Source organism: Falco cherrug, chromosome 1 (assembly GCF_023634085.1).
Source record: "Falco cherrug isolate bFalChe1 chromosome 1, bFalChe1.pri, whole genome shotgun sequence".
Taxonomy (NCBI): Eukaryota; Metazoa; Chordata; class Aves; order Falconiformes; family Falconidae; genus Falco; species Falco cherrug.
In genome coordinates this window covers 51,761,926-51,788,174 of record NC_073697.1, presented here as the reverse complement: position 1 = coordinate 51,788,174, position 26,249 = coordinate 51,761,926, and the positions used below count along the sequence as shown (strand labels likewise).

The 26,249-nt window shown below is 37.6% G+C and overlaps 1 protein-coding gene across 4 annotated transcripts in view; it reads right to left on the bottom strand.

The window, feature by feature from the left end:
• The window catches only part of JAKMIP1 (janus kinase and microtubule interacting protein 1), a 249,801-nt gene that overhangs the window by 103,045 nt on the left and 120,507 nt on the right, over positions 1 to 26,249 (bottom strand). For all 4 annotated transcript variants that reach the window (XM_055708144.1, XM_055708150.1, XM_055708125.1 and 1 more), the window contains 8 exons: positions 23,756 to 23,818; positions 22,413 to 22,511; positions 19,352 to 19,453; positions 16,246 to 16,299; positions 15,161 to 15,226; positions 11,581 to 11,649; positions 8,282 to 8,359; positions 6,488 to 6,691 (listed from right to left, as the gene is read on the bottom strand). In XM_055708144.1, the coding sequence (XP_055564119.1) occupies positions 6,488 to 6,691; positions 8,282 to 8,359; positions 11,581 to 11,649; positions 15,161 to 15,226; positions 16,246 to 16,299; positions 19,352 to 19,453; positions 22,413 to 22,511; positions 23,756 to 23,818 (735 nt within the window). The remainder of the gene's footprint in view (positions 1 to 6,487; positions 6,692 to 8,281; positions 8,360 to 11,580; positions 11,650 to 15,160; positions 15,227 to 16,245; positions 16,300 to 19,351; positions 19,454 to 22,412; positions 22,512 to 23,755; positions 23,819 to 26,249) is intronic.

Here is a 26,249-nt window from a genome sequence, read left to right as displayed (position 1 = left end):
TATATGAATTGTGCATATGAAAACACATTTAATTTTTGGTTCTATAACAAACTTCACAACACTTTCTTTGTTAGACTTGCCTTTGCTCAGCTCCCACTGGCCTTACCTAAGGAACAGGGGGTATTCAGGGTTTCAGATGACAGAATTTCAGCCTTCAAACTTCAGATGAGGGTTTTCTGGATTCTAATATTACTCTAAGGCATACAGTTGCTCTTAACTTGGGTACAACCTCAATCACACCTTGTTTAGGACAAAGAGAGAAGATCTTTCAAATATATTTTGTAGGTATTACAACAGTCTTGTTATCGTCACTTTTTCAGACAAGTAGCATCACTAAGGCAGTTAGCAAAACAGGCACGATTTGATCTGAAGACTAAATATACAGAAAACCTACATAAGGCAACACTGTGAGATAAACATATAGAAATGACTAAAATTAACTCTCATTTGTCACACATTTCATCTGTGGGAAATTACGGAAGTTTATTGTGATATTGTCATTACAGCAGCAATGATGCCTTGAAAGACTCAATATTCACTCCTGCATGACAAATCAATACCACAGGTCAGCTATGATTAACCTAGTCATGATGTGTTTGATGAATACAGATGACAGCCATAATACCAGATGTCTTTAAGAGCAATTAATGAATATAAAATATGCATTATCAACAGTAATCTATTATATGTTGAACAGCAAAGCACAGAACATTTCTCAACTGGAAGCATTAGTAATAGAAAAAAAATAATCACTGGTTGCCCTATGTATTCCTCTTCATGTATAGTTATATGCAAATAGCTGGGAATGAGCTTTGCTAGCACCTTAACACTTCATATTTAAAATAAAAACATTAAACCAGATCATATATAGATAAATAGATTTGGATGTAAAATGATCTAAGACTTTCCCCAACTATTATTGTGTAAGTAACTTTAGTAGTAATACTTCTACTTTCTAAATAGTGTGACAAAGCTGTGAGTTTTTGACCAAGCCAGCCTCTCTGGCACACGGCAACAAGCCAGGGGAGGTGTCGTCTTTAATTTGTCCTCCCTGACACAAGGCAATGTGCCAAAGAGGACAAATTTAAGACAACCTCCCCACACCTATCAGTGAGGTACACTGAGCACAGCACCCTCTCTCCCTTTCTCCCACTCCTAAGAGCCTTCCCAGTCAAACATCAAAACTTCATAATGCTCCTTGAATGAAAAAGAGATGGTCTATCAACCGTAACAGATTACATAGCAAAGGGGAGCAGATCAGCTGCTGGATTTATCCAAGCTTTACCTGAACCTCTGTAGTATATCAAGTGGCAAATCTCATATTCCTACTTCACACCCACAGTTACTGTATTAATATATTTTTTTTTTTTAAATGAAGCTTTTCAGGAAATAAACCACAACAAAAACATATGTATTCCAAATGGCTGAGCCAATATGATCTTATAGATGTGGTGGCATCCAGCCTTATGGATTTGTAAACAAACAACTCTCCCAGTGTGAAAAGGGTGTCCTACCAACGAGAGAGCAGGGAGAACTCATGGAGGAACGTCATCCACTATAGCTTTGTTTGACCTTCAAGCAGTGAGAACTTAGCTCTTCAGGTCAGAAAAAAAAGGAATGAAGAAACTTAGGAAGCCAGGAAGAAAAAAGGAATAAAGGAAATTAGTTTGGTGTTTCTGGACTTCAAGATATATTTATATTTTGACATTTCCGGACGAAAAAAAAGACATCACTGCTTCTGCCTCTTCCTTGGTCTCCATGAAAAAAAGTGCCTGAGGCATTGCATTTGCAGTGAATCCTTCTTTACAGCAGTGACATATAGAGGTCAATTTTGAGTTATTGTCAAAGGATTGTCCTATGTCTTCTTCTAGTAAAATATGCAAATAAAGTAGCAATTTCTGCTCTTATGACAATGATTAATCCAACTTGGTCACAGGAGTAAATGCTATAGTTTAAAGAAAACATAGTTAAAATATTTACAGCTATATTCCAGCTATCTAGTGTGGAAATTTGGATGTCTTCAACATTCCACAGATGTATTATATTCTCATCTAGAACTGAAGCAATGGTTTGGTTTACTCTGTAAAACTGAGTTCAAGAATATTCTAACCCAAGTTATAATAAAACACCCCCAGCTTAGTACAGTACAACAGGGCAACTTGGAGGGAAAAAAAGTTTCACACTTTTTGATGCCACAATGAACTAACACATCTTTTGCATTTTTTTCTTACATTTTTATACAAATATAAGACTGCTCAGGGAAACCATCAGATTACATTAATAAAATCTGTCTCTCATATCCCTTCTGATTGGCAGCAATTGTTTTTGGAACTGAGTTTGTGTCAATCTGCTGTCCTTCAAGGATTTTCTAGCTTCTCTTTGTATTTAAAATAACTTAAAATGAAATCAGAATACATTCTATTTCTATCATAATTTTCCTCGTGTTTGAATACTGCCAACAGTGCAATTTGAATTGATCTATCATAATTTAAAGCTTGGTTCTGATTACTTTCCTCAGTTTCTTACTCTAAAAGGAGCTACAGTCAAATCAACAGGAATATATTTCAAGTTAGATCACATCTGGTTTACATAAAGCATAACCTGACATGTAGAAATTTATTAATTCCAGCAGATTACGATTAACTATGATGCTGTGTGGATTCTTTCTGTTGTTTTTTGGTTTGTTTTTTATTTCTTCTTAGTTTGCTTAATTAAGAAATTGATATCACTACTTTAGAAACACATTGTATTGCTCTGCTTGAAATATTTTTTCTCAGAGATGGTTTTTGTAGCTACACCAATGCATTTTTCTCTCTCTGTAGAAATGGTTTATCACGTGGGAGATATGGATTACCCTTCTTAACAGAACTCGATAGTAATAATCTTCACATTTTCCAAAATGCACAAAAGTCATGCCACTGCAGTGATTAGATCACAAATGTTACTTTTAAATGAAGTCCTGCTAAAAATAAACCAGACATTGATTTACAAAAGCTTATAATAACAGTGTAGCACAACGAGACATTTTTGATGGCAATATATACAGGAACGGCAGTTGAACTGCACATACCCTATGGCTAGAAGCAAGTATCACAAGCTGCTCAGGACAGATTTTTAATTAAAATATATATTTTGCTTCCTCCAAATAGAGAGGATGGTGTAAATCAAAGCATCTTCTCTGACTTCAGGGGAGTACTGTGAATATGTTTTAGCTGCGGATCTGTCCCCTAGACCTGCATGTTGCACTCTGGGTTTAATAACAGCGTGGTATGCCTTAGCAAGCAGATCTAATCACACAGTCTGTCTAATTGGGCTCCACAGAGGCTTGGTTTCCTTAACACACAATAGGTATACATGAGTGGTTCCATTTATATACTAATGAACATTAATAATGGGGGGCTATACTGCCCAAGATGAACAGACCTACCAATGTAGAACAGGGCCTAACATCCTAAAATGCATTTATTTAATTGGAACAAAGTCAATACCCAGTGGCTGGGAACTAAGGCTTTATATCTGGACAAAGCAGCACACACGAAGCAGCAGAGGCTCACATTTGGACAGCAGTTTACCCACTTTCTTATGCACGTTCCTGTCTCTTTCAGACAGTACATTCCCCAGGAAGAACATTTATCAGCTCTGTAACACCAGCATCTCACAAGCTAAATCCTGAAAGTCCCTACACGAAGCAGTTCACCTGCAATGAAACCCTGCAGATCCACCTGCAGTGTTCATCCCATGCATTGCCACTTCTGCATCCTCCAGTATGGCCAAGGATCACTTGCACGCAGGAGAGAACTCCTCCTTCTCCATCATCAGATCTTCTTGGACCCCCACTCTTGTATGTCTGACACAGAAACTCTGACCCAGAGAAGGCTGTAGCCAGCCTGCCAGGATAAGCAGAGTTGTTCTTTTGAAGCCCTTGTATCAGGCAGACCATAAGGTAACGGAAGCAAAGAAACAGGCCTTCTGGAAGTGATCAAGCTTCCAGAGTTTCAGAGAGTTTGGAGTCTTTAATACATGGTTTCTGTTTCAGGGGAAGTTGATAGTGTTTGCAACGAGAACATTCTGTATTAAGTCTGGAAGAACCATCACGCTGTCTTACCATTCTCTTTAGCCTCTGCTTCAGCAGAGTCAGAAGTGCCGTGCATACCACAAAGGCACTGCAGACTGCACAGATATGGCCAGGTCTAGACTACAGTTTTCCTGGAATAAAGTGTAATGGTGTTTGCTAATGTCACAATGTCAGCAAAACCTCTCGGTAGCCATAAATATATCAGTAAAAGAGGGGATTAATTTAATAGAGCATCTAGGGATGTACTATACTTTGAGCACCTTCATCCATACATTAGGAGTCTGCCAACACAAGTATGGTTCCATTTGTGCAGCATTCAGCTTCTGTCATCTGCTAGTGTAGATGAATGCAATCCCATGAGAATTAGCCCTGACACTACTGATCCCTCCTAGGGTTGTTTTTTGTTTTCTTGTTTTTAAGTCGTGGATATTTGCATAGAACTACTAGGTTATTGGTGTTGACCACTGGTCCCATAAGGACCCACAAATACAACCTTCAAGACTTAACAACTGAGAACAATCTGAGTAAAGGATTTCAAATGCAATCTGTTAATCTCCCATACTCCAGGCAAGTTAACTATCATCTTTGCCTTTGTTTTTCCTGTCTACTATGGGGGGTTAAAAATAGATGACTGAAATACTTAGCTCCTTATTAAGCAGTAGAATTCACTTTAACATGTCCTGCAGGGCTGTAACATTAGCGTGTCTAATGAGATGGGCACAACACTAAAATAATGACACACTATAAAATGGACCTGGAGACAGGTACATAAACATCCATGGCTAACGAGGCCATGTTTAGGTTAGCATTTTTGTTCAGAGCCGGAGTTTTCTTCCAAACTCACTATATTTAACTAAGTTGTGGAGCAATCTCTCAGTACAGGAATTGGATTCAAACTGAAGATCTGCTCCAGATGTGCACCTAAAGTGCTTTGCCTAATAGTGAGCAGGCCATGGGACCAAATGGAACATAGTCCAGATTAAACCCTTAATATGCACATAGTATGGATTTCGAGTCCTCAGGAACAACTGTTACACTCTTCAAGCCTACTCCTATTTTTCCTTCCTTCTTGCTAATATTATATGCGCCTAAATCAGAAGCTCTGCTCAGGTGTTCCCCCAAAACACACTACAACAAGGGTTACAAAAAGGTCCTAGCCAAGAATGGCTAGACAATACCAAATTTCATATATTTACTCTCTTTCAAACACTTGTAGCATCAGCTTGTGCCTACTTTCTCTGGCTTTCTGTACACCATTGCTGATCTGACACCCATTAAAAACAAATTCCTCTCCTGATCTCAATGTTTCATGTTCCAATCCAAGGGAACATAGCACAGGAGTAAGAGAAAGGAGACTTCTAGGGAGTCAGAGTTCAGCTCTCAACAGTAGCACCTGCTCTTAACTCTGCAGGATGACAGGAGATGATCACAACAGTGCTGGGTCAGTACATTATATCAGTTGTGGTCTATATTAATCTACAAAGCCAACCTGGACAGAGAGAGGCTTGAACTAAGCTCAGTGCGGTTCTTGCCCTAGAACCAGCATCCAAAATAGCAACAACATCTCCACAGCACGGTTTGGCATTTACAATATGTGATTCCAGATTTGCACAGAAAGTAGCCAGAACAACTGGAGAGCAGTCTTCAAGATCTAGGACATCTGGCTGCAACTTCCAGAGGCTACTTTAAAGAGGAACCAAAATCCTTACGAACAATTATTCCTGCTGGAATAACACCCTGAGACATGCAGCTCTCTTCTCTCCCTGAATATTTGCACAGAAAAACTAGCAATCTTACCAAGAGTCAATAATCCCTGTGCTTCCATAGGCCAGGACCTTGCCTGAACTCAAGATGTCAATATTTGTCCTTAAGGAAGTGGTTTAGACAGACAAGGCTTTTTTGAACTAAAGACCTGAAGTTTTTAAAATGGCCTCTTCAGAGACTTCCTATGACTGCCTCTTTTTGTTGTTGTTTAAAAGATGTCACAAATAGCTACAAGAAATAAAAAGGTGGGGGCGGGGAGTATAAAAAACTTGGATTCCTGTAACTACTCCTTCTGCCTTTTCTCTTTTCCTAGTGTCACACTCTTAAAACCTCCCATTCCGGCTTTTTCTAATTTAGGCCTTAAACTTGCAGCAAGCTCTCTTGGAGCCCTGTGGAAGACTGTGTGGTTGTACACACAGTGAACAGGTTGTGCAACAGGACCTTGTAGTGAGACAGTGACTCATTTTGCGTGTGTACCATGCCCAGCACAACCGGGTCCCAACACCGCTTGTCCCCTTGACACGGCAGCAATACAAAGAACAGACTCAGTGTAACTCAATGGGGTGAGGGTGAAGTGATGCTGTTGTACGGGCAGTGGTGGCAACCACAGAGGTAACACGGAGCGGGAGGGGAGAGACGCGGGATTACCTGCTGGGCTTGCTGCAGCAACTCCATTCGCTCGTGCAAGATCTGGCTGTCAAACTCACGGCTCTGCCTCAGGATCTGCCGCCGCACCTTCTCCACTGCCGCTCGCAGGTCCTCCCTCTGGGCTTCAGTCAGCGACTCGCTCGCTCGCCTTCCTGGGTCCTGCTGCAGGGCATTATACAGCGTGGCTTCCAGCTCCTGGATTTTCTAATGCAACCCAAATCACATACAGACAGGCTGCCATTTGAATCCAGCAAGCAAACGCCCCACCAACAGCTAGAGGAGAAGGCTAGCAAGCGAAGCCTTTGGCAGGAGGGAAGGACAGACACAGACAGGTAGACAGAAAGTGGCAGTTGTGAGCAGTGAGGAGCATTCCACACAGAGTGCATGTAGCCTCCTTACTTACTCCTGACTTACACCCAGGCGATGGTTCCCATTCTAGTAAATGATTGATTTCTTCTATTTAGGGAAGATTCAGATGACAGGTCTGCGTTCAATATGTGATATAACCCCAATTCCTGATGCTGAACGTTACAAAATTAATGCAAACTAACAACTTCCCTTCAACTGCAACTGAATTGTTAAGCCACCCTATAAAATAAAAGGCCCACGGAGAGAACCGTGAACAACAGAAATCTTAGTGTCTCCCTCTCCCCTCCTGTCATGTCATCCCCTGCTCAGTCTGCGTCACTGGCTTAGTTCCAAGTTGCCATAAGCAATGAAAAGGGGAACCTTTGCACACTTGTATACTCTAATCCCTCATCAATGTCTTGCCATTTGCCAGACTCCTAACCAGATTCTCATGCGCTGACTGAGGCTGCAGCACTCTGCAAAGCAGACAGCACAGCAGAACTTCACATCCACATGGAGAACTGGATTCCCAAGAGTAAAGAAAGCAAGGAATCATGGCAGGGTTTCCTTGACTACTGGGGTTAACATGATCCTATTAAAAACCAGCATCTAGACTGATGATATTTGCATCAGGAACATCTGACAACATCCCTTTAGCCGTCATAACACCTTTGTGAGGTAGGTAATTCCATCCATATTAGGGATGCAGAAACAGCTGCACAGAGAGGTTAAATGGCTTGCCCAAGGTCACAGTGCTAGAAATAGAACCTGCTTGCTTTTATCTCTGTTATCTGCTCTGAGCACTAGACCTTGCCTTTTTTCTGAAAACATTTTCCCCAACAGAAATATTTACAATGTATAAATAATTCTTCAGGCCATTATATTTTGATTTTCTGAAGTCTCGCTATTAACACAGTTGGGGGTTCATTTTTACCAGTTCCTAGATAATTCCTAATTGTTGCTTAGCCTGAGAGAAGGCAAGGTTGCAGCTTCCCTCTTGAAAACTGGGAAGGATAAGGTTGGATAGGAGCGCACACGAAGGAATTGAATAGGAAGAAAAGGCATTGCCAATTTAGGATAGGTTAGCAGCAGTGATATTTACAAATGCTTAGGGAAAAGAAATATCAGAGAAGTTCTAAAGTAATTTCTGGGGTGTTTTACCAGTCATGGTTTTGTGCACACATAAACCAGTTCTTCCCATTCCAGATGTGCTAATGAGATGTTCACATATTTCAGAATAAAGAATGCAATGCAAAAACGTTACACTTCCGAAGACTATAATCCATTTCCTAAGTCTCCCATTAAGTGATATCAGATTTCCTATTCTGGCAGAAAAAGAAATCAATTAAAAATGAACCCTATTTATAATTACAAGAAAAAATCCCAACAACTGTATTTTATCAAATCTGTTCAAATATGAAAATTTAATGACTGTTCTTTTCCTACCATGTATGCCTGGTCCAGAGCTTGTTTCCTGTAGTCGAGTTCTTCCTCTAAATAACCCTTCTGTTTACTGAACAGGTCCTGAGCAATAATAAAAACAAGGGAGTGTTTGTTCTTTATCCTAATTCATGAAAAATCATAAATGCCATCATTTTTACGTGAGCTTTCCACTTGAAAGCAAAAGAAAATCTATAGCCAATGACCACATTCATCCTAAGGATATTTGGGATATCACGTTTACAACGTTAGCACTTAAAAATACGTGTATCATATTAACAAGTTGTACCTAGCAATCACTGACCTCTACACCAGTGTACAAACCTGCCCTGACCTGACAGATGTGCACACGACAGCTAGAAGGTTTGCAGGAATGTGCGTGCATGTGACCCCACAGTAATAACTTACACAGAGCGGGCTGCGGGACAGGAGAGAGAAACACAGCTGAGGGCACACTATATTCTGAACATATCCAGCCTATACCCTTAAGGAAATCACGGGGCAAACTCTAATCTGTCTGTTCTAGGGAGGAAAGGAGAACAGGCAAGGCTGCAGCTGGGTTCTGCAGCAGCATTCCCTGACGCATTACTGAAGCAGAACTAAAAAACTCAGTTCTCCACTTGTGAAGGTTGGGAAGTCAATTTGAAATGGGTCAAGTGATACCCAGAGAGGTTAAGTGAGTAGCTGAAGAAGTTTTCAAGACACCTAGGATTTACAGGCAATTTTTGCTTTTGTTTTATATTTTTATATATATATACACACAGACATATATAAAACACAGGCTGGGATTTCAGTGGAACTCAGTATCCAGAAGCATGATGTTGCAAGAAAGTTGCGGACATTTTTATGGTTGTCTGAATAGTCAAGTGAGTACTGACTGGTGACAGCGCTCTTGTAAAATATGATTTTAGAGTGTTTTGGATGACAGTTAGTCGAACATAAACCAGTTACTTGATTTTATTATCTTTTTTTTCAAGGCAGGTTTTCATGCTCAAAAAAAAGAAAGCAGAGGAACTCTTTGATTGAATTCAAAATTTTCCATCATTCTTTTTTCTATTCACCAAACTTGCATTTCCTCAACGTATAGAATAAATGTCAAAGTAAATACATGAGGTTGTTGAGATGATTAATTGCAGCTTTTATTACAATATAAAAAAATCAAATGTTGCTGGTCTGGTGAGTGTTATTGGATGTTGGATTGCCTCAAAGTCACTTACTTGGCTGAATTTTACTTTCAGACATACATGTGGATTTCGGGCAGTTTTTCTGTCCGCTGTCAATGTAGCACTGGCACAGACTTTGCCTAGGCATGAACCATGATGATGAATTTTCACTCCAAACATCTGGTTTAAAACAAATCCATTCTGATCAGTGAATTAATGCTTGGGAGGGGCTCAGAGCACAGAACAACTTCAGATGACCTCCCGTTTGTTAAGAACGACTTATAATTGGTGGCAGCAGCAACACATACAACCAATATGAAAGGACTCAGAGGAATAAGCCGCTATTTGTTCTCTGTATAAGAACTATAATATTTACTGTTCAGTTGTTTGGGGTTTTTTTTTTAAACTTGGAGGTTTTTTAATTACTTATGAATTAATATTGAATTTAGAACCAAAGTTTAAGTCAGGCTTCGATCTCAGGGCTGGAATTCAGTTACCTGACATATGGTCGCCTATTGCTATTATAGCCATGCTAGAGCGTGCTACTTCAGCTGCTGGCCCAGAAGGGCAAGGATCTCCAGCTGGTCCTATAGAATATATTTCACACCCCCTTGTGGATATCTCCAGAACTCTGAAGAATGTAATACAGCATTAGACATCATGTTTATGCAACTGAATCCCACCCTCACTACCCAGGTGGCATTATTTTCTTATTTGGATTACAGTAACAGCTATACAAGATGCAACACCACTGTGCACTGCATAATGCATGGTAAAGGACGTGCCTGGTCCTAAAGAGCTTGCAGGTGCCTGACACCAGAGAAGCAGATTGACTTGCCCAAGACTGTAGAGAGCATCAGAGCCACCAACAGATTCCAGAATAGCAATGCAGATACCTTGATCATGTTGCTTCTCCAAAAGCTATTGTAAAAGCTAGCCACAAAAAGCAAGAGGGAAGGAGATGAGAACAGGACCTCAGACTCTTAACATGGGTTCCAAGGACAACTAAACCAGTGCTCATCCCTTCTGAAAGTGTCATGCGAGAATATTATTTCTAAACTCATTTCACAATTGAGTCAGTCATTGACAATGCAGAATATGTCAGCCTGCTATGCTAAAGAAATAGATATAGGGCTATCCAGAGTAAAACTTGAAAACATCACAGGCAGTGGGAAAATAACAAACCAAGTTAGAAAGAAAGTATTGTTTTCCAGTTCCTTTTATGAAAGAATCTAGTATTTGTGGGCACTTTCCCTTTCAGAAACCTTTGCATTTTTCCATAACAAAAGTTAAAGAAATACCAGATGTGGAAAGGATCATATCTATGTTAAAGTACAACCAGTATGATAAGCTACACTCAACAGAGGACACAGTCGGAGCACTTCTTTTTTCATTGTGGCCCAAATACACACTTCTTCAGTGGCCCTGGGCAAATCACTTAACCTCCCTGTCTCAGTTTCCCATTCTTTAAGATGAAAGTAATGCTAATTACTTAGCTACCTGTAAAAGGTGTGGCGAGGATTAATCAGTTGTTTGTAAAGCCATTTGAAGATGAGAAGCACAGCAGGCATGGTAAACCAATAAAACTGAACACTCATTCCAAAACTCTTTGTCCAACATATGGAGAAATAAGGTCAGTATTGCACTGAGTTTGTTATGCAAGACAGAACTGCTTTTGAGAAAACATTCTGTCTTTAAGCATGAAGGCCTTGGGGCAAGAAAGGTCATCTGGAGTAAGAGGTCTTTACAACTTGTGTAGAAGCTGAATACCAGAGAGTAAAGGAATATTCTTGACAATTCTGCTAAGGTGACCCCAAAATTAAAAAGACGATGCTGTTGCCAGACAAATTAATACACAGAAAGCACAAAGACAGTTTCACACTGTTTGGTTAATATGCTCTGTAAAGTTATGCCTTCATATCCTCATTTGTATATATTATGCTATTTTTGTTCTATGTAGATTTGTCAGTTCTGTCCCACCCCAAAGAATACAGGCAATAAATCATTCTAGAAACTGCTTCCCTATTTTACCATGAAGCAATCTCTGTTAAGCAGAGAAAGGCATCAAATCAACCTGTGATGAAGTTTATATACATTCCCTTTTTAGCTAAATGAATTATAACTTTAGTCACTGTTCCTTACCTTTTCGTTCTCCAGGTCTAACATCTTCTGTGTCAGTGCAGCTTCTGTCCCCTCTATTTGTTTTAACCACTACATGAACACAGCAGTGTGAAGAGGAAAAAAAAATATTAAAAACACAGAGGTTTTGAAATATTTGCACTAAACATTTTGCAAGTTTGTTGCTAACACTCCCAGCCATATGCTTTCCGCTTACTACCTACTCACTTTGAAGTTACACATGAATAAACAGGTTGTGAAAACACAGGCAGAATAGAGGACCACAGAAACGTACCAAAGACTAACAAGTGGAGGTTGTTTTCCTACAATAAATTGAAGGGTTTTCTCCCTGTAAAGTTCAAAATATAAACCAGACTTGGCCCAAGAATGCAAAATCAACCCGTTTCCAACTTGGTATACCTATTGCTTGTTGGTATGATTTGCAAAACCATCATATGACCTCAGGGTGTCAGTCCTGCATTTTTTCAGATGGCGATTTAAACAAAAGACAAGGCAGCAAACTTGATCCTTTATTTTGGAGTTTGCTGCACCCTTTGTGGGAGGAAGCTCACTTCTAAAACATTACTAATATAAAGGGAACAATAAAATGGACAGACAGCTTGAAGGTCATGCAGTTGCTACCATGAATCCATTACCATTCTGCTCATAAACAAAACAACTAGAATGAAGAAGAATGGTCATTGCATTCCAAAGGTAAAATTACATACTGTAATAGCTAAATGCATGGATAGAAGGCTCTTGGTTAATTACTAACCATCACTAGCATTATATTAATATTCAGCATTTAAGATTATCATAACGGATGGGAATGCTCAGTTCTGAATTTCCTTATGGTCCACAATAAGGATCAAAGACTGGCTTACAGAGAGAATGATTTACACATTTAGGGTTTTGGTGCATTCATTGGGGCTCAGCCTCAAAGGAATTAATGACATATCCATTTTTTCCCAAAGATTTAGATAGGAAATCTGCAAACATAATTTACAAATAAGCAAAACATGTACACACTACTTTATCCTTTTTGGACCTTCAACTATTTAAGAGGCTGGTGGATTAGAAGGGCAACTTCTTTTATCTAGTTAGTAGGTTTAGCTTTGTGCAGAGCTGATAAAAGTGAAGAGGAACACCGTATTCCCCAGTGATTCTGTTTTCATCATCTTTGTTTTCTTCATTTTGAAGGTGACAGACTGAAGATACTCCTAAGGGAAGCCTCACCACTGATAAAGGATTCAGTGAGACAGTGAGCATTCTGATCCCTTGAAATCAATAGGAATGGGAGTCCTCAGTATCTCTCACAGCTACCCTCAATATTTGCAGATGAAAGGGTTATCTGCAAACATTAGAGGTCAAAAATTTTTGAAGGTATGGATGATATGCAAGACTAAATGTTGATTCCAATCTTCCTATGCCTATAAGCCTTTCTGGAATCCAGGGGCACAGAAGAGACAGCCGTGTATTTAGGAGTGGTAATCAGCTGTAGCATTCAAAATAAGCTTCTGGAATTGTGCCAGCAAAACCCAGAAACCTTCCTTGCCTGGCAGCTTGATTTCAAAGGATCACTTCCAGTGCCTGGGTATAACAGATTTGATCTAAATAAACAATGAGTGTGATAAATAAGCACATGTGACTATAACTAGCGCATCTATACCTGTAGTGCCATTTCTTCACAAAAGATCACATGAGATTATTATATATGATAGTTTCCTGTAATTAAAAACTACAGGAATACACATGGGAAGCTGTCTGGCCTGTATTTAGAGGGACATCTGAAATGGTTGCATTACACTGGAGAAGGCAGTGGAGTTGCTTTATATTTTGTTTAATCTAAACTCAGTGTATGCACCCAACAGAACTTACATTAAAACAATCACCCAGTCTTACTTATCAGATTTTGCCTGATTTTGTCTGTGATGTAAAACATGGTATTACAAAGCACGTATCATGTTTGTTTTCTTAAGGACAGCATAAGAGTGTTTTCTGTTATTCTTTGTCTTACTAAACTTTGGACAAGGATAGTGCCTTCTGTTATTGAGAAAATCAGAGCCACTTGATTAGCCTGTACCTCAAATGTGCACCATGAAAAAGAGGAAAATGTTTCATGCTTCTTAGAGTACCCTCTGTTACCAGCTTGTACTTATTACTGTGAGGCACTTCACTAAAGTGGCCCAAAATGGATAAAGTCCATACATAACACACTCTCATCTCATTCTTTAAATGCTGTCTATTTATCTATACAAGTTAAAACTAAAATATCCCTCCATCTTTCTGATGGAGTGTTCACTTTCTGTAATAACCATATCACCTGATAAGACCACAAAAATCAAAAATCTGTTAAAATAAACTAGGAACTATGGCCAAAAAGAGAGAGAAAAAAAAAGAGAAATGAAATTATAGATCAACTTCAGCATAAATAAAATCTCTATTGTAATTGTATGTTTCTATTCATTTAAGGAATTATTTCAGTTGACAAAGCTTCCAATTCCTTATTGCTGTGATCAGTAACTAATGGAAATAATTTGTAGATTACAAAATGTATGTTTTATTCTGCATCACTGGCACAAATTAAACAAGCCTTCTAATTCCAGTGGTACTTTTTTTGCATAAACACTAATTTACTTGAGCAATAATAAACCAATCCAGTCCCAAAAGTCTGGCCAGCTTTGCTCTGTCTTAGCCCTGTGTACTGGGGTTCTTCCACTTTCCTTAGTGGATGTAAAGGGCTATGATCATCACCTCTTCTTTTTAATTCTATAATTCAATAATGTAATGAAAAGCATATGAATTTTAGCACTTTTCCTTTTTAGTATTTTGCTTATAGCAATTACTCACTTAAATCAATGATTATTAAATTACTTAATTTAGATTATCTACGTTAAGATATTTAGTTAAGTAGGTTATCAAAATTATACCAATTAAAGCATTTATTAGAAAATGCTCAAATTTTAATTTTAAAGTTCTGATTCTGACTTTCAAGAATGCATCTAGGAACAATTTAATAGAAGCCCATGAAAAGGACAAAGCTTCTTCAGAGAAAAAGGTGAGTCTTAGTTCTAAACATCACCTTTACTCATACACAGATTATTTTCTCTCCATAATTGGAGAAGTAAAGAACTAGCCATGCAGAACTGAGCAACCTGACTGATTACCTATCTTATACAAACTACTTTTATGCTATCTATGCCAGCTAACTTACAGAAAAAAGGACTACAGACCACCTGGAGCTTTTTGGCTCATAAATATGAGCCCAAGATGCACCAGGGTGGTATGACTTAGCACTTCACAGCAAAGCTCCCAGAGAGCTGAGGACACTGGCATTTCTGAGAATGAAGTCCCTTTTAAGTGGCTTTTTGGTACTTCATGTTAAGGGAATATCTCCAAAACATGTTTTTATTTTTAAATTTGATTTATTTTTAAGTTTGGTTTGACCTCAACACATCACAATCCCAACAGTCATGTAAGGACGAATACATGCTCCAGTCCAGATGACTTGAACAGAAAAGCCATGCTTCCCTGGCAAAGTTATGTGATATCTTAGAAGGCATGATGAGTCTTTAGGCAGACAAAAATCTTTACTGAATTCTACCTTTTCACAGAGCGAAAGCACAGTCCCAGCTTGGATTATTGCAACCTGTTCTTCGTTTCTCAAATTCTAAAATAAAAAAAAGACGCATTTTAAATTGGATTGGAAATCCTTCCTTTAACACAAGCCATAAATTTTAACTATAAAGAATAAATCAACTATAACATTTAAAATTTTATAAGCGTGACCAAAAAGGGTCCTATGATTGAAAGTATTAAAAGCTAAAGCAAGGGTACTTAGTCTCCACTCTATTTTAGTACACCAGTCCCCACAACACTTTTGCAACAGTTCATTATTCAGTGAAAATTAAGTGGTTTCTGTCAGAGATTTTGAAATGTCTTTTTTTTCATTCCTAGCCAGAAAAATACCTGTTCACTGGACTATAGCCCTGCAGCAAGTTAATCCCCCCCTCATGCACTACAGAGCTAGATTTCCTATTAACAAAACAAATGCAGACAAAGTACCACAGAAACCTCCACAGAACTTTCAACATAAAAGGCAAATCTAGAGCTTAAAGCTAGCATTATAGAGACCTCAAACTGTTAAAGCTACCTATAAACTGATCCTAACTCCACCAACGTTTTTGCCCCAACTGCATGACCAAGATTTTATACTGTATTTGGCAATACAGGGCAAGAAAGTGAACCAGTTAGTTATCCTTGCCCTTTCTCTCAGAAAATCTACCCCTGGCAGAGGCAACCTTCACACTGTCAGATGCTATTGTTACTACTCAAGAGGTCTCACTTTGACTTCCTTATTTTTCTCCCCTGTTTTGTATCTTTTCCCTCTGCCTACTACAGTGCCTTTTTCTCATGTCATTCAGCCAAGATCAAATCTCATCTTGAGAAAATACTTTGCATACTTGAGAAAATACTTTGCAATAGCATCACTTTACCCAGAAGACTTTCTTTTAAGTTTGTAAAAGTAATACTTAACCATTCATGTTGCTCATGCAAAAATAGGCATATAAAAATCACCCTGTGCATTTTCTTGAATGTTATTTTCTGTTGTGGGGAAAAAACAAACAAACCCCGTGCTTTAAAATAACCATAAAACTAGAGGTATATTTGAAATTAAAACTTTGTTACCCCATTATCTCCAAGAATATCTAGCTTCTTCATAAGTTCAGATATATTCACATCCTGAAAAAGATGTTCAACACTTATTTTTCATAAAGTCGGCGAGAAACAGTTTTTATATGCTACATTTTATGTACCCTCTCTTCATTTCTGCATGCAAAGAGACTTGAAACGTAAGCAAGTGAAACCTTAGTTTTGCATCACAATTACAAAAGTGTCACTGATACTTTCAGAGGCCAAATCAAATGTCACTCTTGGTTATAGCAAGCAACCGGGATGTCTGCGTATAAGGGCAGAATGTTCCTGAACCATTCATATTTATCATCCCATTGATGCAGGAGATGACAGATCAAAACTGATAAACAGGCTTAAAGGACTGTTTTCCCTGTTTGTTTGGAGCACAGCATCAAGTACATCAAGCTACAGAAGATAAAAGGACAGAGAGCATGAATGAAATAATTGCTAAGAAGGTTTGCTGAGTGGTTTGGGTTTTATTTTCTTTGTCAAACAAAAGCACGGAGTTTCAAATCAGCCTTACAATGTTAGGAGGGAATATACGTGGTGGGCTGAACACTATCACTAGGATTCCAAATGCTATCAGCTCACAACCTTCGTGAGCAGAAAGACATGATCCTCTGCCAGTCAGCCCCCAGATCCACAAAAAGAAGAGAACAACCCATCCTTACTAAGGTCCAGACACTGAAATCAAGAAAAGCACTCCTCTCATACAAAAAAAAAAAAAAAAAAAAAAAAAAAAAAAGAAGAAGAAAAGAAGAAAAAGAAAAAGAAAAAGAGAGAGGAATAAGTTCATATGATGTTTGTATTTTACACAGTGCCAAGGGCCAAGGTCCATCCCCAGGCCCTGGAACTCTGTTTTCTGCTTTAAAAAAGTTGTTGGAAAGCTTCATGGAATTGTTTAACCTGCACTAATTGCATTCTCCTGAATTAACCCGGACATGGTCGACAAGTTAGTGTGGACCAGGGATCATTCCCATTGACAGCTCATATGCAGCTACACTATTTGAAGCTTTGAAGGCTTGAGAGCGTGGGCAAAGACCCGTTCATCTTAGTCCGAAATGCTTAATACCCATGTGAAAAGCAAGGTAGCCTTGGTAAACGCTGGCACCTCAGCTTCGCATATTCAGCCCTTCTTAAGTCAACATTTCACAGACCTGTGCCCTGGCTCACTACTGTCATTACTTACAGGAGGTAACATGCTGGTTTGCATCTGTCTGTTGTGCAGCTGTATTATGTTGGTAGGCAGGGTGATCAATCTTTAAAATTTTTTAAAGCTAAATTAGCTATGCTTGCAAATTACATAGCTACACCAGAATATAATTGCTCATGACTGTACCTCAACAGACTCCAGTGAGCAAGGCTTAGTAAGAAATGAAAGATTTCCTGAAGACCAGACACAGATGTGGGAGAGAATCTACCGGTTAGTTCATCCTGGCTCTAAAAAAGGAATAATGTGTTCTGTCCAAGTTGGTCTATCCTGAGAATTTCCCTCCCTCTCTTCCCAAACACTTCAGCAGTGTCTCCAAATGTTACATTAGCTATTAAACAGTGCACATCACTAATTTTGGAATGGTGAGGAGCTTAACACACACTTGTGTTTGGACCAGTGTTAAAAACAAAACTATTGGTTATGACCAGCACTGACAATATTGAATGGAAATGTCTTTAGCTGCTCAGTTACACTAGTGAAGAATGGAATTCAGTAAGGTGTGCAAGTTCTTGCACCTATTGAGCCAGAAATACTCATTCTAATTCATTTAATTCCATGAGGAAGCATAAAGTAAGAGTTAGAAACCAAATCAGATTTTGCATTATTCTAGAATCTAATTTGTGACTGAAGGCTAACAATTTTGAAAGACACACAAAACATATACAAAGTCCGCAATTTCAGTATGACTGAAATTAGGTGACTGCCCATGCTTCCAGGTAAGTGAACGGAAATGCAGATTGACAAAACCACCTCTTCAGAATTGCAACAGAAGACGGTGGAAAACAATATGAATTCTAGATGGCGGTAAGCTGTACCTGCTAGAGCCAGCATGCAAATTCAAAGAACAGATAAGGTAAAAAGCAGGTCTGGCATCCCATGGAGGCTCTGTGTGAAAGGTAATAGGCTAGCTGATGGCCCTTGCTGTGGTCTGGGAAATGACTACCCAAGCAAACCTGTAGGTAAGAATCAAATTATAATTTTTTTCCTTTAAACTACTCAGCTCCCTAACGATATGCAACCTACAATTTCATTTTATCTCCACTACAGATAGTATTCTGCTTATTAAGGCACCGAACAGAAACAAGCCTTCTATATGAGGACTTGTAAACACAATTACAAACACAAGCATAAATTACTGGTGAGTGCCATAGTGTAACACATATAGAGATATTCCAGTTCAGTTACTCATAGAAAAGTTACCGTCACCTGTCGTGCAACTTTACTAACAAAGGAAGCCTGAATTCAGTCTTAAGTGGACCAGTATGCAAATCCATTTGTACAGCTAGACATTCAAGGCAGAACAGAAGTGAAAAGAGTAATCCTTGCTTCCTCATAGCAGAAGCTAACCAAGTAAGAGCCTGATGTTTATTGCATGCTTGATCTCCAATGACAAAGTCTCACCTATTCGAATGAGTTTTGGATCAGGCACTTCATGCTTCAAGGCCCTAGCCTAGGCAAATAACTTCAGCATATTAATTCAACTAGTGAAATACACAGGTGTTTCACTACACTAGGTGTAAAACAATAGGTCAATATCATACTTCTGACCTTAAATGAAAACATTTAATACCAAGAATGAAGCATTGTAGCATGCCTGACAATGAATCGCATCAACATCCACATTCTTCTCTGCAATGTATGTTTTTACAGAAGTTCCCTAAACGCAAATTACCTTGATTGACCAGCCTTCATTTTCTTTCATGAACTCCTGACAGACTACCAGATCATATGCTTATGAAGCCCTTTCCCCAGTTAGCAATACCTTTTCTTACTGTACTTTTTCAGATTTTCTTCCCTGGTAAATGGCAAACCACTTGTTTGGTTATCGGGTTGGTCGTTCTGAAAAGGTTCCGGGCCATCCAACTGTTACTAATGCTCTACATATACCTTTATTCCTTCCTGTTGACAGAACAGTTGAAGTGCACTTCCATTGTTTTCAGGAAAGGTGGTTATGTGAAGATTAAATGCCGGCGACCTTCGTTCTCTCTCCTGAGGAAAGATTTTGTTTAAAAACAACACGCGTGATTATATGCAAACATTTATTTCCCACCTTTACAAAACATACTCGTACATTAAAAAAAAAACAGGTTCCTATTTGTGTTCCAAATATATGGTATTTCCTCTTACTTTCACTGTATTTGAAGGATTTTGGCTTTAACTAAGCACAAAAATGGTTTTAGTTGCCACTGATTCCATGCACATACGGTTTCTGCAAAGTTAACTGGCACTCAGATGGAGGAGCCCTGGCATGCCAGCCAAGTAACTGAGTGGAGCCCTAAAATACTCTGTAGGTTTATGTTGATTTAACTATTGCTTTCTTTCATGGAACAAAGAACAGTTTAGGAAGAAGAAACTGCAGAAAACAATTCAAACTCTACCATGGAATAGTATTATCCCTGAAGATTTTCTCAATAAAACTAAGGCTGTGCATCTGCTCCTCGTTTACTCTGCAGTTAACCTTTGTATTAGAGCATGTAAAACCCCCAGTCCTGCTCACTGCACAACCTAGGATGTCTGAACATGTTGAAAGGCAACACTAGCTACACTTATGATATCCTTTCGTCAAAACTAAAAATGTTAAATTCCCACTTATCTAAAACTATAGTATTTCTAAAACTTATCCAGGTCATCTATTTGACTTTCATGTGTTTCTTCAAAATCCAACCTATTATTTCTTCAGAAGGCAGAAATACAGAGAAACAATAAATAAGCTATTTTATTTAAGTCAAATTTTAACATGCTTGTGAAAATGACTGGATTGAAGGCTCTGGGCAACCCAGGCACTGGGTCTTACTCTGAATTCTCTTTGGCTACGGGAACACAAGTGAGGAAAATCAGCTTTCCTCTTCATATTACAAGAGGTAGCACTGCAAGAAGAGCTTCACTTTCTGACAGTACAATGAGAGTGAGCTACTGCAAACATTTTTGCTCCTATGACAAACCATGCATGGGCCCATCTTCTAAAACACGAATTTAGGTGCTTTAGTTGATATGGCAAGCGGGCTGCATCCATTCACTTAAGCAAGTTAGAAAGCATGGCAACCCTTGTTCATTAACTAGCTTAAACCTAATTTGAAACTATAGGTGGGAAAAAAAGTCTCCATACCCTATACATTTTTGCCCCTTCATAGGATCAGTTTTAAAAAATATTTGCATTAACAGTGTAATTTTGAAATGGGTTTAAATGACCTAGGTGTTTTAACCCGAAACCAGAGGCTTGCTATTGCATTAAATTCACATCAATTTGCTTGCATTAAATGATAAATGGTTCTTTTCTACTCTGGCCTCATTTTCATCCAAAAGAATGTAATCAATCACTCTCAAAAAATACTGTCCTGACTACCAGAAGCATTCCTGACTTTACTAAAGCACTCACTTTGTCCATCACATTTGTGACTAGATGTTTGCCTATTAAGGGAAGAAAACAAAACACTTTTCTTACAATCATGCAAAAATGCTTGAATTGTTATTCTGTGAAACAAATCCTTAAAAATTTGGCACATGACACAACTCGACACATCACACTGAGCTATTTTTCATGTGATTCTTCCATGTGAAAAATACATTCATGAAGCATTTTTTTTTTGTTTCCTAAGAAAACTTTTTGGATTATTTTACTTCTAAGAACACTTATACATTAGGAAGCAGTTTCTAGTGTAACTGCCAATCCAAATGATAAATTGTTTGGTATTTTACTTTACAGTTGCTTAATAAAATAAAAAGATGTATATTAAAAGGCATGTTTATTTTCCTGAACATTTACTGAAATTCTACTAAACTAAGTTAATAATTTTGAATATAATGGGCTATGACATCAAAATATATGGTTGATAAAGGATTAAAACAAAGATTAAGAAATGTCAACAGCAAAAAGCAGAATGTTCACATAACAGGAAGACACGACCTTTCTGTCTTTATCAGAGAAGTTACACATGCCAAGATTTTTGGTGAAACGTGCTGGGTGATGAAAATTATGGAGGAGTGACAATGACAGGTTTCTTGGAGAGTTTATTCTAAATGGTGTTAAGAATGCTGATCTTTAAAACTGAACAATGTGTTATCAGGCAATACAACTGTGTGACAACAGTGCATCGCACACAACTAGTTTAGCATTACTAAATTTGACACGGGCCCCACTTACGAGGTGATGAGAACCATTGCTTTCTCCTGTGATACAGGCTACATGTTCAAATTGTAATTAACAAATAATTTATCTGTTACTTCGTTAATGCAAAGTATAGGGCAACAGACTGCTTTCATGTACAGAAGTTTTACTTGTGCTTCACCACTTCAACTTTGACATTCTCAGAGGGTTTTTGTTTCCCTTTTTTCATTGACTGAGGCCAATTATTTCCAGTACATGACCATTTATACCATCAGAAAATGGATTTCAGGTAAGAGAAATTCTTTCAAAGGTGCTATCAAAATGTGTTCTTTTAAGATAATTTTACTTCATATTAACATCATCAAGCTTAAACAAATGTAATTAAAAGCAATTATACATTGATGTGATGGATGTGTCAGATCTTTAGTCAGATCGCTGCATGCAAGATGTGAGAAGGTGTGTTAATTTAAACAATGCCAACCAAGGCTGTAGTATACATACCAAGTGATTTTACATGCAGGAAAGGAGCAGTTATGGAAATGAAACAAATAAAAAAGGCAAAATATTGCAAAACAAAATATTTTATTAGATGAAAAACAAACTATATGCAATATATATTAGCTATATTACATCTTTATAAACATTAGTGAGCACTCTCTCCAAAACATATTAAGGCAGCGGCATCAATTTCATTATCCCAAGATACAACATTTAAAAAATAGATACCTAAGTGACTTCCCTTAAACATGCACCAGACATCAGTAATCTTTACAGGAATTTCAGCTTGGGTTCAAACATAATTTCTGCTCCATTTGAGAGTTTGCAACAGAGAGAATCTCTTACTTCAAGCTCTAGCACTCTGAATTCTAACAGCTCGTTCTGGTCTTTTGCATCTTGCATTTCATTCTTCAGCTGATGCTCTTCTTGTTCCATTCTGTAAATCTATGAGACAAACACAGCATCATAACACCCCATAAGCAAAGGAAAATACTGTACAGAGTTACGGGCCAGGAGTTTAGACAAAACTGCTAATTATTTCAGTTTCTCATTAGATGTTGGGCTGTGTCTTGGAGATAAAGAAGGAACATCACATCAGAAAGTATTTGTGAGAACTGCCAGCAGAAAATGGTCAAAGTTCTCTTAGAACAGTTATCTGGAAGTAGTATGAAAAGTGGTATGAATATTATATCGAAATAAGTTAAGCAATACAAGTTTTCTTTTGAAATCAAGTGAATGAAAATGGATTACATTAACATTTGGGTAGACTGTTCTCATTGTCTTTGTGTAACTGGACATCTACTCTTTACAGCATACGAAAGACAGTAATGGAGGGGGTTTAATACCTACTTTTTAATTTTCCAGATTTGCGCTTTGGAGTGCTAACAATGACAAAATAGAAGTTCAAAATTGACTATTCATTATGCCAACTAATAGCTTTGGTCTACTGTCTAACTTAACTGGGTGACCTTTTTATTTGTATAAAACTAAACAGAAATGTGATGTCTGGCATAACATACTATAATGCTTATAATACCCATGTAAGTGTCTGAATAAATTAAGTCCAACTGTAGCTACTTTTAGTCATGAATTTTTCTTTGGTTATCTTACTCCTATTATATTAATATAGACCTACTAATTAACAAATATAATCCTTTGACTTCCTAAGTACTCGCTAACTTTCCCACCAATATTGATGAAAAACAATGAGGATGTTTATCTCTTAGTATCTCGGACAGAAAATGATACAATAGTCTTAAATCAATCAGTATTACTTAATATGTGGAAAAACTTAAAAAATGGAAGGCTGAAGGGAGCAGGCACTTTTATTAGTGCTCAGGACAATAATAATCTTTGTGTAACTGTTTGGCAAAATACAAGATTCCACATTATGCTTAATACTATAGATTGTATTTTGTTGGACACTGGAAACATCAGCTAGCTTGGGATCTACTGTTCGCTATACAATTTGTAATTCCACAATAAAGAGAAGCTTCCATTTCCAAAGAGTACAAAAGCATATTGGTACTTTAATTAGACTTTTTTATCCAAATTTCTGTTTCTGAAGAGAAATAAGTAAGCAATTTTCATGTTGATGTTCCAGTACTTAGTACACCCATTTCCTTTTACCATTTCTTTTATGATAAAGGGAAGCAATTGTGAAAATATTCCAGACTATGAACACATACCTTCTCTAGCAATTCCTGATTTGTTCTGATTAACAGCTGCTTTTCTTCTACCCATTTTGAATCCTATGAGGAAGAAGAGGATTAAAAAAATTAAGATTATATATATTTTGTTAAGCAAGACTTACAAATGACCACAATAACTAGAAGATTTCAAACATCATTGTACATTCAAGCATAAAAGTGGTCACACATCAAAAAATAAAGCTATTTAGGTATTTCAAGGATAAACAGCATTTTATACTACAGAGAAAATAAAAGTTCCCTTCTTTTCCTGAAGCTGAAGACTTATTTGAGTCCTATAAGTCTTCTTTTACTTTCGTTTCCTAGTATGTTCCAGCTAAGCATATCTTTTAAAATCATTACATAGAGCAATTGTGGGTGAACACAGTTGTATGATATTTCATAGCATTTAAAAAACATTTATTTACTCAGCTTAACTCAAAACTATTTCTTTCCATTGCAAAGAGTTGGTAACTTTCTTGCAAAATCAACCCATTTTGAGTGGCGTAATGCAAATCCCAATAGAGAATGGGAAGGGAAGAAAAACATTTTATTACCCCTAATGACTGAAAATAAGCTTCAATGGTATGCAGTTAATTGCCCTCTGCTAAAAGTGTGAGAATCAGGCTCATACACAGTGTTTGTGATATGGAATTCAAAGCTGTGGTGGAAGTGAAGTGATATAAGATATTCTATACTCCATTTGAAAACTGTATTTCCATTTGACCACTTGTTCCAAAGCCGATCTTTCCTTTTAGGTTTCTCCATGGCTTCAAAAGGCCTCATCAAATGTCCCTTTAAAGACCCAAGCTACAAAACCTCACCACTAGCCATAGCTAGGCATTCAGATTTAATGGATTATAACTGCCAAATTCACTTTGTTCTCCCTACAGAGAAAAGTTTTTTACATAACCTAGCTCATACTGCTCTAATATGTTTAATAATACCAACATTTAACATGCCATACTAACTCTAGATCAGATTATTTTCTAGGTAAAAAGGACCACATCTATTTAAAATCTAGATATCTTTACTAAAGTATTGAGGCTGATACTTCCTTTGTCAGCAAGGTATTTGCACATTGATGCTGCATGAGAAATTAATAAAATCTGGCTATCCCAGTCCATTAACTAGCTTTGAAATATCAACCAAAAGAATCTAAATCATTATAACATTTACTCCAATTGGCATTCTTCAAAAACACTAAAAAGTTAATTTTTCTGTCTACTGTCCACTACAGTTTCATATTCTACTGTTCTTTCTCCTTTTCCCACTCATATACAAGAATGTGCAAGTACATTTCAACTTTCATGCAGTAAACAAGCTCTTCAGGGTTATGATAAGTATCATACTAAGAATAATATAATAAAATGAGTACTGAAAAGGCATGAAATTTGACAAGAACTTTTGAAACAAGTAAAAGAAATGTTGAGAATAAAATTCCATGTCTAGTTTAACATTTAACTAGCATTTTACTAAGGTCAAGGAACGAACAGGCTTGCACGCACAGATGTAGGGTGAATATTCCAATGCATGCATACAGTGAAAGGCAGGTTCAAAGGTTACATCAGACCAGGAGGTTCAACTACTCCAGTTTAAACAAGTAGAAGACAAAGATTAATTTGCCCTATTGATAATTAACTTCTGTGTCTTTCTTCATGAAGTTCAACCTTACTTTCTGAGAAAACCTTAACTCCAGTAGAATTATATTTATGTACACACCAGGTCACTGGGAAAGCTGAGCTCACAATCCATCTGGCACATTATATACTCCAATATGTTCAGATTTATTATTTACCCCATCAATATCTTATAAGAATGTATTCCATTAATATAAAGTTTTTTATGCATGCACCTCAATGTACCTTGCAGAAATGGATTATTAGTTTTATTTTACATCTAGGGGAATTCTGACAGATCAATCTCATGAGAGATTAATTCTCTTAAAAGAGCCATTGGCACTTACTTTGAGATTCGACATAAATTGTTATAAGCCAAACTTCAAATATTTTTTTAACAATAAGATTCTAATCTCCTGCTCTGAATTTGACTTCAGGAGAATTGCAAAGGTCTTTGGTGCTTCTGTTTCCTAAAGCTGTAAAGGACAACTGAAAAATCCTGGGATAATATGCTAGGATCTTTTGATTCATTGTTTCCCTTTCAAAAGCACTTTAGGGACCGGTTCCCCAAATGAACATTTCAGAAGTATTATTCAATCACCATCACTACCATGACCACCTAAATGACAAGTAATAATAATAAAAAAATAAATCACATAGTGCACAAAGAAATGAGTTTATCATCACAACCATTTATTTTGTTGAATGTAAATACTAACAGGTCAGGAGAACCAAGCAGGTGCTAGAGCTCCCAGGGAGATACTCTGCCCACTTCTGTGGAAAGCTAATTCTCAGCACACAAACTAGCCCACTAGAGACAGTATCGTACTGCTCACTGGCACGCCCCTGTTGGCCTTCTCAGGATTAGTAAGAGA